Here is a 20,935-nt window from a genome sequence, read left to right on the forward strand (position 1 = left end):
ATTTGAAAAGGGCTAGGGATGTTGCTTAGTGGTTAAGCACCCCTGGCTTCAATCCCCAAGACACAAAATAAATAAATAAAAATAAAAAGAATACACTTTGAAGAGATAGTGTAGTGAGAGAGGAAGGATGTAGGAAAGACATGACGTTTTTGTGATCCTCTTTTTGCTGCTGGTTTAATTGGAATCCCTAGTCCCTGCTGCTATTATTCTCAGTCCCATGTTAGCATAGTGGCATTTTTCATTCCCCAATGTATAAAACATGGAGAAAGGACAAAAAGGGAGGCCCTTGAAGTAATCACAGTGAGAATTATGGCAGCTTAGAGCTCACTGACCCCAAGTTCCAGTCTGACACGACACGTGACCTTAGTTGATTCCTTTTCCTAGCTCTATTCCTCAGTTTCCCAAGTGTTATTAACGATAGCAGGAAAATCTCTGCCCTGCTCCTCTTGTAGAGAGTCACTGCTCGCAGGGGTGGTGGCCTCTGTCTAAACTTCACATCCACCTGGCTTAGAGAGCTAGGAGCTGAGTGCTAGGCTCTGCTCGGCCCTGCCCATTGCACCTGGCTCCCATGTCACTGTGTCCCTCTGTCCTGTAGATACAGGAATTATCAGCACTGCTGCCCCATGGCATTGAGAGCTCCCGGAGCACACATTAGCTCTTTCTGCACACAGGATTTGAAAGCAGCCACGACTTCCATGGGAAAGAGCAGGACACACGTATTTAAAAGGAGAACTTAGCTAATTTGATGTGCCATTTGGTTGATTAGCCAGCACTTGACACCAGAAGCAGCTTGTTTCTGAAACAAGTTGTGGGAGCCCACTCATCAATATTTTATGCAAATGCTGGCCCGATGTAAAGAGGAGAGTACCCCTCCCTGCTTCATTTTAACGGAAAAATAATTTCTGGTGAACTGATGAGAATTCCCTAATGGAAAAAAGAAAATACTCATTTATAACCATTTGTTCTGAAATATAAAGACAGACAGTGGTACTTTTTTTTCAATTAGCGGGACCCGGGGACTCCTGGTTACAGGGGCCTGCTCCTGAATCAGTGTATTTGTTAAAAAGAACAATTCTCTTCGTGCTACTGTTTTGCTTTCATTAAAGAATTTCAGTTTTCAATCAAATATTGATAAGTGCCTCCCATTAACGGTGTCGCAGATAAAGGGCACTCAGCATTTCTTTTTCCCAATGTCTATTGCTGGCTCCGCTATTTAGAAAATAAATGAAAATTAAGTGACACAAGCTTGGCTGCTCTGAAAAGCAGCTCCTGAAATCAAACCACGTTATAAACTATGCAGTAAGAAAGTTCTTAAATCAGAATATTTGGTTAGGAGGGTGAGGTGCAACCCGGTGGTTGCTCCTTTCCCTGCTTTTGTGCACTTCAACTGTAGCAATGGAAACAAAGGGAGCATTTAGCCTCACTGGCTCCCCTACGGGTTCCAATGTCATTTCTTCGGGCACATCAGTAGTCTCAGCTCCTCCCTAGTATGCATTATGCTGAGGTTTCCCAGGCTTGCCGACTCTTATCCTCACTGCATCAGCATGGAGGACCAACAGGGCCCACAGATGCACCTGTCACACCCTGCTAGACCTTAAGTTAGAGTCACTGTCTTTTTCTAAAAGAAAATAATAATAATAATTATCATCTACACCTTGGACAGAAAGTTTATTTTTAAAGTCCCATTGCTGGTCACCAGCCCCAGCCCCATCCCACCTTCCAGGGCAGCAATCTCAGGAAATGGTGGAGACTTGCTTCTCGAAAACCACTGAGCACCTGCCAAGCACATGAAGCTCCTCTTCGAGGTTAGGACTCCGCCCCACTTTAGACAATCTACCCACATCCAAGTAGGCATCTCCCTTGGGGGCGGTAACCCATTCTTTCTGCCCTCTCTTCTGTTTCTTCTGTTTTGGAAAATATGGTTTGTGGTGCTTTCAGGAAGCTTCATGATACTCAGACTCCTGTGCATGGCAGCGTGACCTCTCGAGGCCTGCTGCGGGGAACCTTCACTGCAAACACCAGCAGGAAACCACAGGCCCACCCATTAAACCCAAATGAGATGTTTGCTCACAAAAGCAAAACTCTGTTTCTAAACAAGTGTATTGGTCTGACATTGTCAGCTTAGCATGTTGATTTCCTAACGTATCCAAGTTCTCACCCATAATCCTACAGTCAGAATGGGCTGTCTAGGTACATCCTACAAGGTTTTCTGTACTATAGCTGTTGAATTATCTGTAATTATCTTCACTGTGGAGACAGTGAAGAAATTTATTTCATTTTTCATTCCCATAAACTGTAGTCAAATCTTCACTACCATTTAAGGTAACTTTCTGCTTGTTTAAGAATATTCCAGCTGTGTTTATGGTGTTCCAACATTCCCCTGCCAAAACCCTTGACAAATGAATTGGCAATATTTGCGGGGATGTTGGAGAGCACAGACTGGAGTTAGCCATTAAATCCTCATCTGTTTTTGTTGTATCTGATCAAGATGTTAGGACAGGGCTTTTGACCGCCCAAACATCTACACGGAGAAGACTCGGTTTTGATTATGTTAGCCCTGTCCACACAATACCTAAACATTCAGATATGTGGAAACTTTTTATCACATACCCCCTGGAGTATTGACTGCCTTTTACCATCTTGTTCTGAATTCAATCTTCCAACCTCATCTCAGTGATGAGATCTTGCCAGCTATTAAGTAGGTTCAGGTGCCATAATGAAGGACATCACCACACCAGTGTTAATAAACTAACCCAACACTGGGGCTGGTGCAGTGGAGGACTAATTTTTATGTCCCACTATTATGCTGATACCATGTGTTCAATCACCCTTGCCACGGCTACAATGATACAACAAGAAAAATCGACTGCATTAATGCCTTTGTTCAACTGACAGGGAATTAATAAACAAGTTTCCATAGGTTAAAATCTCTTCCCTGCTGCATAAGTTACTTTAAATTATGTTTCTTTCAGTTGAAATGTAGCAGGCTGCCACACCTTTTTCAAAGAAGTAGCAAAAAAAGCAAGGAGCCCTGACATTGCTTGTGCTTTTAAAAGTACCTATACTTTTTTGGGGGGAGGGGGTGTGAAGCAAGAATTCATAGTTCTGTAAAATTCTCTTACAGCTGAAAGAAATGGTAGAACACCTGAGTTAAGATACCCTTTCAAATGAAATGACAAGTATAATAGATGTGTTCCAGAATCTTCTCTGTGACAGGGCTACGTGCTTTCCTTAGACCCTGTCTGTAGGAGGAAATTACTTTGTGAAACCTTTCCCCAGTCAATCATCCATCTGTTTTAGCAGCAAGAAGGCAACCTCACCGAAATAAAAGGAATTCAACTCCTTTCATTCCTATTAGTAATCTCAAGGTAAATTAACAGGTTGGCCACATTTATAGGTGAATTTTATTTTTGTTTTTGCTGCTGTGTAATTGCATATTCACACAAATTCATACCCAAACCAAAAAAAAAGGAGAAAGAAAGAAAGAAATGCACCTTTGTTATTTTGAACTTGTACTTTTTACCCCCAGTCTGATTTCTCCAGCATTTTAGTTGTCAGGGAATTGATGACTGAGCTAGTACACTCAACAGTCCAAAATAGCTAAGGGCCAACTCTACAGGATCAGGGTTATGTCCTCTCAAGACTCAGAAACCTCCACCACCCAGAAGAGAGGACCAATTTTGACTTACTTCTTTCCAATGGAAAACCATCCAGTTAGCTTGTGAGGAAAAGCCAGCAGCCAGTTACAATGGTAGAAGCTCACGTGACCCCATGTTCATAAAAAGCCACAGATTGGAGGCCTAATCCTAAAGCCATCACTGTGTTTTCAGTGGTGTTGAAAGGAAAATTAAAATCTATCCCTGGGACTACCGTGAACTCCTGTTTTAGTGAAATTACAAAGGTTAACAAGCCACTCTTCCAAGAAACATTTGGTTCTGAAGTTGCCCTTCGTCCAATGTGGCATAGTGAGTGCGTTTTCAACATGTACTCCCACTTTATAAGTGACACGGTAATTTTTTCTCTTAAGTAATTGAGCAGAGCACACAAGTACAGAACTTGACAGAAGCCCCTAAGGAGACAGCTCCTCTCACTGCACCACTGCCAATAGAATAAAAAGGTTAAAGAAGTCATCAGATTTGTCAGATCAGTTTTTGGACAGGGTAAGGATTGTATAATGAGAAGCATCAGTCAAGTTTTTAATTGCAGGTTTCATAGAGAAAAGGGCAATGGTTCAAGTTTGTAGAGATTTAATTTTATTGTTCTATTGCTAATACTTTTCTTCTGAGACCTGCTAATTGCTTTATCTTTCTCACTAAGTTACTTACAAAAGTTCTGCTTGTATGAAATTGTGGAAAATGCATAAACTATGCCTTATTGATTCTTGTTGACATTTTACATGTTTTTAATGCATTTTTAACCTCCAATTGGAAACTGTCAGTTTGACCCATGTGCCTGGATAATAAGAGCAAATGAAGTGAATATCACTATCTTTTTGACTATTAAAAGTAGAATTAGTCCAGGCTTCGCATGGTTTCAAATGTGTCTCCGTTAGATGATTTGCTTTCGCCTCCATTGTACTCTCAAGGCAAGAAGTAAAAAAAAAAAAAAAAAAAAAGAGAAATCTCTTAGCATTATTTCCTCTGTATAATGTCGGTGATGATCATAACATTTTTGGAGAGAGATTACTTAGAAACAGATGGTAAATTTGAGACTATAATTTTAGACCTTCAGCATCGATATGGACGCCAGGAGAGGTACTGTCATCTGTCTCACACTCTATTACCCACATCGTCTAGATGCCTTAGAGAAGGCCACTAAATTGCTTTTATTGATGACAAAGGCTGCAGTCAGCCTAGGTACAGGCAGCATGTTTAAATAGTAAGCTTCGCCAGTACTCTCCTGTCAGAGAACTAGGAGACGGCTCACATCCATGGCAAGTAGACTTCATTCCGGCTTCTTCAGGCCCTCTTAATCGGGAGGTGAATGCAAGATGAATTTCCCATGTACAGAGAGTTTTTGTGTATGATTTTACAGTATGATGCAAAAAAGGAAAAAAAAATGCATTGACTTATTTTCATGACTGGATGTCATTGTGCGTTGGGGGTAGTGGGCAGGCACTGCTTTCTCTTAATACTGTTTGATTAAAAGGTGCTACGACAGTATTGACTTGATAATCTCACCAGGTACACATGCAGAGCAAAAGAAGAAAACATGTTTTATGGCTCACAAATTGATTTACATAAACCAAACAATCTGCTGGTTGTTTGAATGTAGAATGTTCTATTTTGCTTATTGGCCACAGGGGCAACAATCTCATATTGTTGATGCCAGATTTCTGCTTTCATGCATTCACTCTGAAATGACAATAGACTTCAGCCTCTCAGTGTTTAGATCTGCTTCATTTGGAAATCTTTTAAGTAGTAATAATAATAATGTTTTGAGGAAATTGAGTGGAACACTAAATTATTCTCTGATACCTAAGTTCAAACTGTGCAAGGCTAAAGAAGCTGAAAATCAATGCACTTTTAAAGTCATTAGAGATCATAAGTGAAATAAGTCTGTATTGCTTTAGCTAAGCTTTTAGTGTGCTGTGGTATTATTATAAAATCAGCCTGAATCTGCATTAATTTCACAGTCTTTTTCTCTAAGAAGCCCAAGGGTGTATGATGAATAAAATGTAAATTTCAGAAGGCAGTGTTTTTATTAGTGCAAAGGGCAATGAGCCGTGTAGTTGGAGCGGTGACCTGCATGGTGGCCAATGCCGCTTACAAGAAGCTGGAACTGGCACCATAGATTCTAGTTATTTAAGAGCACAGTAAAAATTAACATAGGAAGCTTTGCAGGTCTCAAAGTAGACATTCAGAGAAATGTGCATTGTCTTGTGTATGTTAGATTGTAGATCGAGTCTCTCAGATTTCAGAAAGTCACAACTTTGAAACACCATAAAGGTTTTCATACAAACAAATCCAATGCAAACTTTGTAATTTGACTTTATACACACTATTGAATATTCTCAGAGTAATAGTGCATTGGTTTTTGTTAATAATAAGTCATTTGTAATGGATTTGATATATTCATTTGCATTTGAATAGCATCAACTTATATTCTTATGTATTGATTTTTTTAACTGCCTAGAAGGAATTAGATATATTTATTTGCTGATATTTTGAACTCTTGAAATTTACTAGTTTGCCCTTGGTATGAGTATTTTCTTATTTACTTCTTAAAAATTAACAACAGAATTTGAAATACAAAGCCCTGATGTATGGATGCCCTCGGTGTCAAGATCCTTAGCCAAGGAGAAAATGGAAAATAGCAACATTTTATTTTGGCAAATGCAAAGTAGGTCTTGCTAATTTCAAACCCTGTGGCTGAAAAAAGAAACAAACAAACAAAAAAAAAGGAGTACCCAACTTCCTCCCCAAGTTGCCATTTAAAAAAAAAAAAAAAAAACTAAATAAATCTTTCTGCTTTGGTCAGATTAGCAAGTCAGCACTGAGAATAAAAAGCAAAATAAGATAAAACCAAAGAGAGAAGTTGTTTATTTTTATGTACTACTGAGAACAGTGTCGTCTTGTGGCAGTTCTCGTAGACTGTGTTGGTTTAACAAGCGTCCAACCCTTTTGTCTTGTTGTTTTTTGTCTTTCCTGCTCCCTGTCCCCTTGTTTCCCACAGGCTGTGCGTTTGTCACATTTTCTACAAGGGCAATGGCACAGAATGCAATCAAAGCCATGCATCAGTCTCAGACCATGGAGGTACTGTATCATCTGCCCTTTCTTTGTTTTCTTTGTGCAAATGATGGGGAATGGTAAAGCAATTCTCTCCTGTGTGGATTGTTCACATGACAATCACAGATTTAAACTTTCACCATCTTGCTTTTTATCCATTCATTTTCATCCTCCTCCTACTCTCCCTTCCTCCCTCTCTCTCCCTCTCCACCCCACTTTCCTCTCTGTCTCTGCTCTCTCTCTTCCTCTTCTCTCTGCATTTTCCCCCTAATGACTTGAAATGCATTTAGTAAAAACCTTCCACTTTCTCTACTGTTATCTTTTGAGCCTTGTATGGAGCAGCCCAGGTCCTGCAATATAGTCACTGGGCACTTTAAGCAAAGTGTCCTTCTGGACCTAAAAGATCAAATGCATCCCTTCCCCAGGGTTGGCGCGGGTGAAACAGCTACAGCCCCCACCCACAGAGCTGCTTGCCCTGTACTAAGTCAAAAGGTTCTCTTTTCAATGCAGGACCAACCTACCTGTAATTTAGTCAGATAAAATTCTGGTTTTGCATGTTAAGAATGGTGGAGAAAGTTAATACTTCTCCCACTTCACAGCGTGATGCTAATTTTTGAGAGTCCCCAGAAAAAAATTAGATTGGTCTCCGTACTTAAAGATGAGCAATAGCAAAGAAACCTTTATGAAGGCTCAAATTTGATCTCTTAATGAGATGAGAGTGACTTTAAGGAAAGATAAACACTCTGGTGTGGATGCATACCTACAAATGTAGATAGATGGCTCTGTATTTTAGTCTGTGATTTGGGTCATGGCCTTTCTAAATTTTGCACAAAAGCATTCCAAGAGTGATATGCCGTTACTTATTCTGTACTGTCTGATAGAATCATTTGGGAGTGCATGTTCTGCTGTGTTCTGTACACTGTATCTTTGTGTGTGGGTGATCTCTGGAGGTGGTGGCCTTGTGGTATTATCTGAAGCTATGTTTTTTTCATTTTTTGAAAACAAAAAAAGATATTTTCAATTTTATTTAATGTGCAAAAAAAATATTAAATTGTTTGAGCTTCTTTTGTGCTCCCATTTTGTTGGGGCTTTATTTTTTTTGTTAGTTTTTGTTTGTTTTTTTTTTGTTTTGTTTTGTTTTTTTTTTTTGCAATGCTGCACCTCCCAAAGCATGCTGGGAGCTAAGTGATCATCATGCGTCTTGTTTTGTGGGCAACTTTTTTGTAGTGAATCAAAAAGCGGGTGGCAAGGGGAAAGGAGTGTGCATGGCATTGTCATTAAGTGTTTACTGTACTTTTCTGAGTTGTGATATCAGCATTGCAAAGCCTACTGTCTTTTGAATATTCATTTTGACTTTGATATTCCTAACATCCTATATAATCGATGTGTTTTCCTTTCAGTGCAATGCATTTTTAAGACACTCCCTCCCCCCTACCTGAAGGCAAGCTCAGGTGAAAATCGGCCATGATAGGAAATGATTAGCAGGATTTGAAATCTCTAGGAATCCAATCTTGTACAACATTGCGATCACATATGTGATAATGTTTTGGTTCCCCTTTTTCTCATAGGCCGCTCCATTATTGGGGATTTCCAGCTATTTTTCAACTTGGAGATTAAAGTGAAAGTGCTGTTAGGGGTAAAAAAAAAACATTACCTGAACTGATCTTTCATACATGTGTTTCATTCTTAATTATTTTTGTTTCCTGTAATTTAGGGACTTACACCCAATTTGGTCTCCCCTTAGTGAATTTTTTAACCTAAGTCTTTTTTCAGCTCTGTTAGAAACATTGCCATACCCTCCCTTCACTCAAGAATCCCCAAGTGATAATACAGAGAATATGGATGTGGCCTGGGTCTCCTGTGCTCCTCTAGGAGATCATAAGCCAGCACTGGACATGAACCAAAACGGAGGAACACAAGGCTTTCATACTGGAAAGATCCATTAGAGGGAATGGGGCCTATTTATTCTTAAGAAATCCTTTATCCTTTATCATTAATATATCTGTTGTTTTTAAAATTGGACATCAACGCTTAAACAAAAGGGCCCCCAGACACTTTAGTTTTCAAAAATTGACATTTAAGTAGAAGATTAGGTGCTATGCAATTACATTATAAATACACATTTATATTTGTTTGGCTTTTTAACTAATCACATTATTTTCAGGACTCTGGCATACATCTTTAACCAAGATGTATTATTTAATTTAAAATGATGTGAATATTATAAGAATAAAGTCTTTCAAACACTTTTACATTGTATCTTCTCTCTCTCCACCTCCCTGCACTCTACCCCCCTTTTCTCTTTCATGATTTAAATGAGACATTTTAAAAGCCATAATCATTGGTTCTAATCTTCTGCCTTTATATCGCTTTTTTAGTATTTTAAGCAAGAAAAAAATAAGTGTACTATTAGGAGGAGATGCTGTTATTTGTTAGGGACACATTTAATACAACAGTAACACCTTTTTTTCCATGCAAAACCTTCTCTCTCTAATTTCCATTTTCAGAGTATTTTGCCCTCTGTAAAGTGACAAAGTGCCGGGGAAGGTGGCTCAGTGGTTGAGGCCAAGTGCAAGACCCTGGGTTCCATCCCTAGCACCACAAATAAATAAAATAAAATGACCAAGTGCTGAAATATAGAGCCGATTTTAAAAATGAAGTACAGATTTTTTTAAATGGTAGAAATGTTATTTTTAAGCAATTTACTGACACTTAACTTTCTGTACCGTGACTCTGCCTACCAGAGCTGAAGACTTCTTAAGCTGGAAGTTCACTAAAACACTCATCTCACATTTCTCACCACCCCCACCAATAACAGGCACCATGGTCTCATGCATTGACAGCTACATCCCAAGGTGATGGGGGAGGGAGGGGTATAAGCTTGTTTTCTAGAAGAAACAAAAATGACCTAAAAGGAAAGAAAAGGAAAAGATTATTTAAATAGAATATCACATTTCTAAGAGGAGAGAAAGGGGTCTGTCAGCATGCTGAGTTTCAATAAAAGTTTCTGTTTAATCCCTTGAGTAGAATTACTTCTTTTTACCTCAGCAAAATTTAACAGCTCTCACAGTGACGTAGTGTGCAGACAGGCCACACCAAGACCCAGAAAGAGCCAGGGAGGTAGGAGGCCCATTTCTGCTGCGTTCTTACCAAGTGGCAGCAGTTTCAAAGGTGCTTAGGAAAGAAGCATGGTGTTTGAGGTACTAGGCCAGTTATTTCCCCCAAAGAATGTGTCTGCCTCCAAAACAAAATCATCCTAGAATAGGGTCTTTGGCCATTTCTCGCTACCCCTGCTCTCTGCCTTTTCAAGGACATTAAAACTGAAAAAGCTGCTAGAAATGTGAGGTTCATCAGGGAAAGAAGCCACCCAGAATCCTCCTCCTGCCATTCATAACATCTCTCCTTTGACTAGAATGTGCTTCTTGTTCTGCTGGTTTGCAGTAGCTCTAGAGACTTTGGATAGAGAGATGTGACATGGGAGGAAGAAGAGAGGCCTTTCTGAAAACATGTGAACAGTTATTTTGGTCAGTGCCTATATTTTCTGAATGTCTCCTTCCTTCCTTCATCCACATTCCTAAAATGAAACCCACTTCTCTGTTATTGTTGTTCAAACATATGAAACTAAAAATTGGAAGGAGTTTTTAGAAAAGATGAATGAGAGACATTCTTATTCCCATGACGATGCTGCCCCCTTGTCCTTTGCTCAGGTATAAACAGGCCGACACACAGAGGCAAGGCCATCTTTCAGACAGCCAGCCATGAAGCTTAGACATAGATCAGGTCTTTTGTCTCAAAGGAGGTCCTGGAAGGCTGAAGGAAGATGCAGGAGGAGAGAAGGAGAGGCAGTATGAGGATCAGAGCAGGAAAGCAACCAGCAGATGCCCCAACGAAACCCAGGACAGGATCTGGAGTGTTCTATTGATAGTACTATTCAGAGAAGAAGAAGGAATATCAAACCATCTTTAAACCATCCCAGACCATTCCATGTGCTCTGAGTTGAGAGAGATAGATCCGGTGCTGACTGAGGGCCCCCGAGAGGATGCGACCCAGCTGTAACTTCCTCTTCGCTTTCCAATGTGTCTGACCACAGGGCTGCTCTTCACCGATCGTGGTGAAGTTTGCTGATACCCAGAAGGACAAAGAGCAAAGGCGCCTCCAACAGCAGCTGGCACAGCAGATGCAGCAGCTCAACACTGCCACCTGGGGGAACCTGACAGGGCTGGGCGGACTTACCCCACAGTACCTGGCGGTAAGTGCTCCCCACCCAAGAGAGAAACACACCCTGCGATCCACGAAACCCCGTTGGCTACTGAGTATGCTCAAGAATTCATTTTCCATACATTTTGAGTCTCGAGAATTATTGAAACCACCAAGTATGCAGAATATTTTCCCAAGCTAAATTGGCTAGCATAAGAACGTGACCGATTTAGTCCTTGCCTAACATGCTGGGCAAAGTCCCCTGGGCTAGACTCCTACCCAGTATGTCAAGGCATCCTAAAACCTCGTGTTCTGAAAGAAGACACAGCATGCTTGATGGCCCATGAGCTAAGGATGTTGACTAGCTGGAAGGCTGATACCTGTCAGGACCTCTTCTGAGATCTCCTGGGACTTTGAGTCTGCATTTCAAGCCTTCCCAGTGGTCCCACCTTGAGTACATCAACTGTTTCCTACTTTCTCCTTGTGAAACCAGAGAAATAAGGTCCACTGCAGACCAAACAGACCCATTTCCCTTGGCCATTCCTTAGCATCCCTTCTTTCTAAACTTTTACTTTCTAAGAGTTTCCTCTGTTACTGTTTCACTTAGTCATTGTCTCTACTGAAATACAGTGGCCAGAATTTAAGCCACTTCCCTAGTAAGAGCTAAATGGGACAAAGTAGTGACCCCTAGTGGATTTAAAACATCTTCCTGGAGCCTGAGAGTGGCATTTGCAGTAACTGTGTCCAATGTGAGCTGGGAGGCATTGGATACTGCTAAATTATATTTTTACTCCAGCTGCTACAAAATGCTTCTCTCTCCATTTTTCTACTTTGGAGCCTAAATGTTAGACTTCACATTTATTAATTTAATTTCATATAGTGAGTCTGGGCCTTTTATTCCAGCCTCAAGAGAAAGAGAACGAACACGCAAGCACATACACACGACGTGTCCTAATTCTGTCATCTTACATTTTAACTATCCCTCTCAGGATTGGATCATCCATTAGCTTTACTTTCTAGCAGAAACTGCACTGTTTTCTAAGACAGTTACCTTGAAAAGGGAGAGTGTCCTATTTGTTGTAGAGATAAGGAAAGGGAGGCTCAGAGACTAAGTAGCTTTACCTTCTTACCCATCCACCCCCAGTGCCCAGAGGGGTCTGCAGTGGAACAGCTGTTGGTTAATGGTTGAGATGCATGCTCTTCCTGTCTTCATCTGGTTTGTTAGCAAAAGCATTGACCAAGTTTATTGTCACCTTCTGGCCATTTCTCTATCTTATCCTTGAAGATACCATGAAAGATTTTGTCAGACATCTTGCTAAAATCTACATATGCTCTACTTAACAATTTGTGTTTTCACAAACTCATGCTGTTGGAATGTTTACAGTCCATCAGTTTGATTGTGTGGACCAGAACTCGTATCCAAGATTGATCCATGCCTGCCTTTTCATTGTTTGTGAGAGTCAAGCTTCCTGCTCTACCATTTCTGAGAACCAAGAGGCGAAGCAAGTGCCTGCCCTCAGGATTCCCATATGTCACTGCACTCCACAGTTCACAGAAATCTCTGGTGCATGTCTCTGTGACCACATCTGCAAATTATTTGCATACCTGAAAAAGAATTAATTTTAACATCATTTATAAAAATGCATTGCTATAAACTCTCTTTTCTCTCCTGATAGGCACAAATTCTTTCTTATCCGTGTTTGCTTTAACCCTTCCCTTTGAAAGTCCTGTCCTCTGAAAGGGCTCATGGCCTTTAAGGCATCCCCTGCCTCCATTGGGAGCCAAAATACTGGCCCTGGCTCACCAAAGATTACTTATCCATGGAAATAATCCTTGGTGTGTGTGACAGTGTGTGACAGTCCAGGTATTTTCCCTTACCTCAACAGATGTTATTAATTTCTCAAAATGTCTTCAAAGCTAATTTAATTTTACACCTTTAAATTTTTTTTAAATATTCATTTTTAGGTTTTAGGTGGATACATACCTTTATATTTATGTGGTGCTGAAGATCGAACCCAGTGCCTCATGCATGCTAGGCAAGCGCTCTGCCACTGAGCCACAACCCAGGCCCTACAACTTTAATTTTTAAAAACATCTAATGTTTAAAAACACCATGCTTGGTGTTTTTACATCACTTAATACATTCTCATTTTTTAAAATTCATCCAACCATAGAATTTTTCTTATCAAATGGAAGAAATCTTTACTCTCCCATAGGAACATCAGTGTTCTATGTTGTTTCACACAGCTCCAAATATGTTCTGAAAGCTGTTTCTAATGCATCTTGGAATTTGTCCTGTTCCTCCTAAGCACATAGTTCCATAACAATATTCTAGTAGTAATTTGGTAAATCTTCATCTGTTGGTATGCAGGCACTTTGGAACATGAGAGGTAACTGTGTTCCATCCTCATAGTGTAACACCTGAACTAACCTACAGCTCAACTAAGTTGGATGGGAACTGGAACCTCATGCCTTAACCTGTAACACCCACTGATTCTATGTGACAGGAAAAAAAGGTGTTTTCAGGGGAAAACGCAGACTTTTTAACAACCATATTAATTTCTTTTTAAAAAGATTCTGATGTATAATGCATAGCTTCAATATATAGACAGGTAGCTAATTCCAAGTTTTGATAAATAGTAGGTTCTCTCTGCCAGTGAAGACCATCTTAAAATGGCTGACCATTTTCTTGGCCATGTGGATGTGGCTGTATGTGTAAGAGTGTGACAGATACACTTATGTCTATAGTTATCATGATGATCTTCATGTTGGCCTAAGAGTCAGTAACCCAAGTGCTTCTGATAAGGGATAAAGAAAGCTGAACTGTGAAGAAAAGTAGAAGAGGAGGGGATGGACCTTGATTGACAGAGATGAGTTATGGTAACTACTAGACTACAGAGAGATATAATTAGTCATGCTATGTTGGTTTCAATAGATTTAACACCTGGTTGTTAAAAAGAGTAAATTGATTAATTGTTTTAAGGCAGCAGTGTTAGTGAGTTTCCCCAAGTGTCTATGTTTCTTAATAGAGATTAGACATTAATATGGATTTACAGCCCCAACTCTGGGGACCTTCAGTCCATCAATTGCAGCAGTCGCAACCGGCCACATAAATGTAAAGGAAGCAGAGTTTGCCGGCAGTTTAATGAGGAAGTTACTTTGTCCTCATCTCTGCAATGTTCTGACTTGACATTTGTGTGTTCATTTGCAGCTTCTGCAGCAGGCCACCTCTTCCAGCAACCTGGGTGCATTCAGTGGCATTCAGCAAATGGCTGGTAAGTCCTGAAGCCTGTTTTTCCTTTTGACCATGCATTGTCTGGGGCAGAGAAAAGAAGCAGGGAACAAAAACAAAGACTTATTAGCTTTAAAATTAGAATCAGTTGCTCATAAGTGGTTCTTCTACTTTTTGCATTTCCTACCTACCCTTCCATGTGTGTAACAGTTATAAGGTGAGGGGGCTGAGAATTCCTCTATAGTAAGCTATATAGTCATTGTTTGTTGTTGTTGTTGTTGTTATTTTAATAGGATTGATTACTGGAGGATTTCCAGCAAATTTCTATATCTAGTACAGCCAAAATGATTGACATACCTCTAACATTTTAATAATAGGCAGTCAATAAAAATGTTCTGACCTCCATAATGAAAGCCAAGATTGCAGTCCTATATTTGATACAGTTTGTAGTCCCTTGATAATGACAGACAATTAACAGGGTACCTTTTTTTTTTTTACTTTAGTACCCCAGTTGACAGAATTGTGCATCAGAAGCTTTTATGTAAAAGTATAATCTTTGTTCTCAAGAAAATCAAAGTGCGACTGCATTTGAAAGGCAGCTCATTGAAGGATTCCTTTTCATAATGAGCTGTGCCAGTAGTTGCTGAGGCGCAGTGATTAGTGAAAGGTCATTCCTACTGTGTCACCGTCCATGCTGATACCCTACCTTTACACGGGGCCAGAGCAGGCAGCGTGTGCAAGAAATCAGAACACAGGTGCCCATTAACCTGCTGGGAGGAACAGTTAGGAAGCTTTTTCCTTGTTTGATTCCAAAAGAGTGGGAGGGGGGATAAGTAAAAGAACAGATTTTTGGCATATAGTGAAGCACAGTTTGCTTTTATCAAGGACACCCTGAATCAATGAAATGAAACCTCAGAGTGCTGCATAAAAGCCAGATTTCTTTACCTGTCACTGTGAAAACTCATTTTTATCACTTTTTTGTTGTTGTTCAAATGCATATTCTTGTTTTTTTTTTTTTTTTTTTCTGGTTCTCACTTTGAATCTGAAAGGACTTTCCCTGTGCATTCTCCCCATGTGTCCTATGACCTTCAGCCCAGCCAGAATGGTGGTCGTGGGCTAATGGTAACTCGTTGTCTGATGGTATGCATTGGCCTACAACAAAAATACTGCTGAATGATTTCTTGGGCTTCAAATTATTTCTTTTGGCATCACCTTTTTTGTCGGCTGTAATATAGCTTTTAGGTTATTGGGAAAAAAGATATCTTGAAAACATAGTTAAATTAATGCAGTATATTTACAAATAGCTTGGGAAGCTCGTCTTGGAACTAAGAATCAGATTGAATGATTAATTTATTTTTTAATTGTATGAAGAGAACTGGAGCAACATTTGTAAAATTTTCAGGAGCCTTTCTATTTAAAAGAAAAAAAAATGGCACGCCCTAAAATAAATGCTAAGACTTGTGACGTTTTTCAGCTGATTGGAAGTTTGTTTCTCTTTACACCGTCCCTCCCAGATCCAAAATTAGGGGCTTTCCTTAGAGGAAGCCTCAGGCTCTCTCACTTCTGCACCTGAATTATGCAGAGAAGGTCACTTAGTCCTGAGGCTACTGCTGAGCTTGTCCTCCCAGGTGGATGGAGGGCCCTGTCATTTGTCATTAGGATGTGTGCACCTCAACCATGCCAACCACAGGTCAGGATATTAGCATCTATATATGTTCCACATGCTCATCTGAAAACTAAGGGGGTCTAGGACTCACCTCAGAAGGTGCCATGTAGCAGATGGCCTTCTAATTTAAAAGCCTTCTGTAAATGCTCTGCTTTTTCCAAAATACCCATTTCTTGACTCTTCAACTTGTTAAATTCAGCATACTAAGTCTTCACAGGCTGTGAAATCAAATGCTGACCTGTCCATTTTCTATCAACCTCTTGAATATTTAAAGGTATTCAAAATTTAGGTGCCAAAAACTCTTGTATTCTTGGGTGATTTCTATAAAATCACCCCCCATTTGTATGGGTAATCACATCTCATCTTCCTAAGGATGTGAAGCATTATGGTTTAGAGAACTTTCTTTTTTCCAGTTTTTTTTTTTTTTTTTTAAAAATGGCCTCTCCTACTCCTGTCTTTTCCCAAAAGCAGGGCCTCACTTTTCTTTGCCATGGTCATGGTGGGTTGGGAATAGAGGTTATTTCCTAGAAGAAGCTTTGCCTGATTCCCCCAGGTGTGGGAGGGGTGCTCTCTTTCCCAAGCCCCTCCCTTCCTTCCTCATATCTGCATACGCTCCCTGTTCTTGGTGCTCCTAGCCACTCCGTGAGCTCCAAGAAGGCCTGGCCTGGTTGCTGATGGACTCAGCCTCTTACTCATCTGAGAGGTGCTCATGGCTAGTTGTGAAGGGTTGAATGAATAAATTTGTACGTGGACAGATGTAAATAAATTTGTATTTTGTATATATTCCCAATACAGCTTAAGTTAAATGAATGAAAGAAATTTGGTTTTAGATATATATATATATATAGATATATATATATATATATAGATATATATATGAACTAAGAATTTTTTAATTAAGAATTTTGGTAGCCATGTGTGTATATAAACAACAACAAAAACCATTATATAAACTAAATTCAGTATCCTCACAAATGAATTGTTGGGCATTTGGAGGTAGTTTGTATACTATAAAACATGTTCCAGAGCACATTCTATATAACAGATACAAGCAGAAGCCATGTGATAACAGTATCAAAGGAGCCTAAGAGGTCATTTATCTACAACCCCACCTGATATTAAAGTGTGTACTGATGGACTGGGGGTGTGGCTCAGTGGTAGAGTGTCTGCCTGGCATGCACAAGGCTCTGGGTTTGATCCCCAGCACCACAAAAAAAAAAAAAAAATTGTTGAGTGACTGATATTGTGACATAGTGAGAATGAACACATACACAATTCATATGCAATTTTTATGTATTAAAGTGGCATATTAAAAAACTCCACATATAAAACTCAAGTACTCCCGCTTAGAATACTATCACCAAAGAGAATGAAATATTTTGAAAACCAATAATATTTTGCTGTGAATAGCTCTCGACACATAATGGCCTGTCCTTCAGGAGATTGAGGTTTATAGTTAGAGTCTTAAAATCCCTCATTTATATGAGTAAAGCATTTTCTGCTTGAGGAGAAAATAAAGTAAAGCCAAAAAAAGAAACAGAAAAAGAAATTTTAGATGACAAGTTACTAAGTAGTTGCATCAATAAAATCTAATGAGACATCAGCTATACTTTTTCCCCCAAAATAATCTTAACCATTTTCCTTTCAAACTAAAAATAACTTTATGTTTTATTATTTCTATAAAAGGGAATCTTTACTAAATATGGAATTTAAAAGCAGAAAATGGATTATGATCAAATCTTTTATCAGCTGAATCCTTTTAGGTATACATACTGTCCTCTTTGAAGGTGATTGATTTTATTTTCCCTCTTAAAACTTCTAATAAAAACTTGGCCATTTCTCACTCATCAGTGGTATTTGTTCAGTGAATTTCTGAAATATGGGAAACCTGGGGCCTGACTTTGGACTAAGGTCTGGATTTTCCTTGAAGGAATAAGGGAAAAGTATCTTTTTGACCTTTAATTTCATTCTAACGACTATCACATCTATGAAAATCATTCTGATAGAAAAAACAAGTTTGCAGATAACCTAGATCCTTGTAATCATCATGCAGTTTATTCCCACAGTGTGCCAAGGACCAAATCAGTGCTTTGTTACCAAATTACAACTGCAAACATGGAAGTACAAAAAGGTTAAATAAGTTATGGGAGACGACAGCACCAGTAAGTGGCACGATATAGATTCAAATAACTCATATCTCACAACTTTATGACGGAGGGGTTATCATACCCCATTTTATAGATGGTCTCTTTAACCTCGATTAATAAACTTACCCCAGATCACTAAGCTAGAAAGCATGGATCCTAATTTTCAGTCCAACCTAGCCTGATCCAAAACCTGAGCTGTCTGTGGCCTCCAAACTAATAAAACAGAGCCTTCCTCTCCCTACCCCATTATGAATCAGCCTACTATGGGAGGAATAGAGGAACTCTAGATAGAGCAGAGGGGTTGGAGGGGAAGGGAGGAGGCATGGGGTTATAAATGATGGTAGAATGTGATGATCATTATTATGCAAAGTACATGTATAAAGACATGAATTGGTGCGAATATACTTTGTATACAACCAGAGATATGAAAAATTGTGCTCTATATGTGTAATAAGAATTGTAATGCATTCCACTGTCATATATATATATATATATATATATATATCTCACACACACACAGAGCCTCATGTCGCAGCCAGTTCAGGTAATGGCAGCATAAATGCACGTGCTGCAGTGATTGACTACAGGAACAATTTAACAGGCCAAATAATGAGTTCCAGCCTGAGCTAGAACCCCATAACTATTAAAAAGGAAGCAATTCAGAGAAAATAACTGGAAACTGCCTCCCTTCATTCTGGAAAATATTTCCAGTTTATTAAGAGTAGGTCATTCTTTGTTGGGGGGAAAATTTTTTTTTTCTTTAGAATGAGGAATTTTTCTTAAACAAATTATAGATATTTGAAGTTATGGATAAAGAGAAATTATCTGTTGATGAAAAGGGAAAATGCTTCCTTTAAATTCTGATTTTCAGTAAAGCTGATGGTAAATCTCTTTCAGAATATCTGGTCTAGAATTTTTTTTAAATATTTATTTTTTTTAGTTTTAGATGGACACAATATCTTTTATTTTACATTTATGTGGTGCTGAGGATCAAACCCACTGCCTTGTGCATGCTAGGTGAGTGCTCTACCACTGAGCCACAACCCCATCCCTAGAATTTTTAAGTTAACAAAATTGTAGAGTACAAATATTTGCTTAAAACAACAAAATAGCTCTCCTTTTATCAATTTGAATTCTCCCAGAGAAGACTGTCTTGGAGTGTCTGTCACAAGTGGAGAAGAGGGAAGGCATTTGCACAATGTATGGGAGCCCTGAGAAGCTCCACTTGGAGCGGCTCCCAGTGTGGTGGAGCGTGCATGGTAGGCCCACAAAGACCCTGTGTTCTTCCTGAGTCTCCAGCAGTCCGCACCACAGACACTTCCTGCGAATGTGCTAATAGGCCTTATGAGAATGTTCTATAACCACCCATCTGTCACTTTTTAACAGACCTGATTGGCAAGCACTTGTAACAACTGACATCTGTTCTCGCTTATTGATATGCAGATTTATGGTAATTGCTATGAACAATAAGACACAAAATTACCTAAGGTGAACATTAAATTAAAATTTCATGCCCTTCTCCTTATAAATAATTTTTTTAAAATCTTATGTTTCAAGTAGGCATATTGCGCATCTGTTTTGTACATAATTTCTTCGTTTAGAGAAGGATTTTTTTTCCCCAAGTAATGAATGAAAAGTGGATCCCTGTATTCCCAACTTTTTCCCCCCTTTTACCATCATCATTGCAGCTCACTGTTAGATTTCCTAAAATTTCAGATGTTTTGCATGTCTCCTCACCCCACTTATTGCCCCTGGTTTGAGGGGTGCCCATCTGAGCAGAGTGCTTCTTGAAGTTAAATGTCAGTTTTTCTTCTCAGAAAAGCTAGCTGTTTGCCAAGCCAGAATGAGCTTCCGGAAGGGTGACAGGCGCCTCTCCGTCTGGTGCCCTTTCATGGTGATTATGTAGGAGTAAGAGAAAGTGTGACTGGGGGGGGGGGTGGAAAATGAGGAGGCGCCTATGACAGGAGCTGAGAAAGAGGGAAAGGACGAGGAGAACTCACACGCCCTAAAGAAGAAAATAGGAACCAGAAATATGAATTCCAAAATGAGCAGGAGCAGGCCTCCCGCCCCACCCCCCAAGGCCTGTGGAGCCTTGACTTGACCCTGGGGAAGAATAACGCAGAAGGAGAAAAGGAGGCAGCTCACTCCTGGGAGCAGGCTCAGGGTCTGGGGTAGCCCAGGCCTGCAGGGTGACACTAGAGAAGGTGGTGTAACAACTAGGTGAGCCTGTCCTGACCCAGTGGCCCACATGGTTTCCATAACAGGGGCAGTGACTTCCTCCTAGGGAGGAAGGGATGATGAGATGCCACTTCCCAGGTGAGGGCTCCCAGGCTGTGGATGCATGTCAGTCACCACGGACATACGCTGTTGCCATTGAAGGGTTCAGAAGCACTGTGTCCAATAGAAACGTCCCAGGCTCCTTCCACTTGTCCCAGAATCATTTCCCTGACACCAGTAGCATTTGGAAGACCAGGGGTGGTTCAGGAATGTCCTTGAGAAGGGATGAGCTAGAGAGTAGGCAGAAGGCCTCTGCCTGGCAGACACAAGAACACTGGGCAGAGGGAAAAGGCGCCTTCGTTACCCGGCAGCCTCTGTCCAGGTTGGTACTCCATTTTATAGGTGGTCTCTGTGAAGTCCTGGCTCTGCTCAAGTCCTCCCGAGTTTCAGCTGTGCCCAGAAATGCAGCTAAGCCTGGAGAAGATCGGATGTGGTGGGCTGCTTCTGTTGGGTGCATGGGTGGGTGTCTTTGTTCTGAATGGGAGAAGGGGCTGTTTCCTTTCCTCCTCTTCCCCTGTTCTCTGTGTCATCACTCCTCAGCTATCACTTCCTGAGTCTTCCTGTCACATAGTCACTGTCCCAACCCTAGGTTTGTCACTTAATGGTTTCCTGCTAGGACTTGTGTCTTTTTCAGGTTGTCTAGATTTATTTTACTTTTTATTTTTTACAGTCTATCATAAAAAACATT

General features: G+C 40.0%; 1 protein-coding gene and 1 non-coding gene across 15 annotated transcripts in view; both read left to right on the forward strand.

The window, feature by feature from the left end:
* Positions 1 to 20,935, forward strand: part of Celf2 (CUGBP Elav-like family member 2) — a 496,258-nt gene that overhangs the window by 429,020 nt on the left and 46,303 nt on the right. For all 14 annotated transcript variants that reach the window (XM_071599796.1, XM_071599795.1, XM_071599797.1 and 11 more), the window contains 3 exons: positions 6,676 to 6,755; positions 10,819 to 10,977; positions 14,137 to 14,200. In XM_071599796.1, the coding sequence (XP_071455897.1) occupies positions 6,676 to 6,755; positions 10,819 to 10,977; positions 14,137 to 14,200 (303 nt within the window). The remainder of the gene's footprint in view (positions 1 to 6,675; positions 6,756 to 10,818; positions 10,978 to 14,136; positions 14,201 to 20,935) is intronic.
* Positions 16,963 to 17,035, forward strand: Trnaa-ggc (transfer RNA alanine (anticodon GGC)). Its single transcript has one exon. It is a non-coding gene; the product is annotated as a tRNA-Ala (tRNA).

The sequence above is a fragment of the Marmota flaviventris genome, chromosome 12, assembly GCF_047511675.1.
Source record: "Marmota flaviventris isolate mMarFla1 chromosome 12, mMarFla1.hap1, whole genome shotgun sequence".
NCBI lineage: Eukaryota > Metazoa > Chordata > Mammalia > Rodentia > Sciuridae > Marmota > Marmota flaviventris.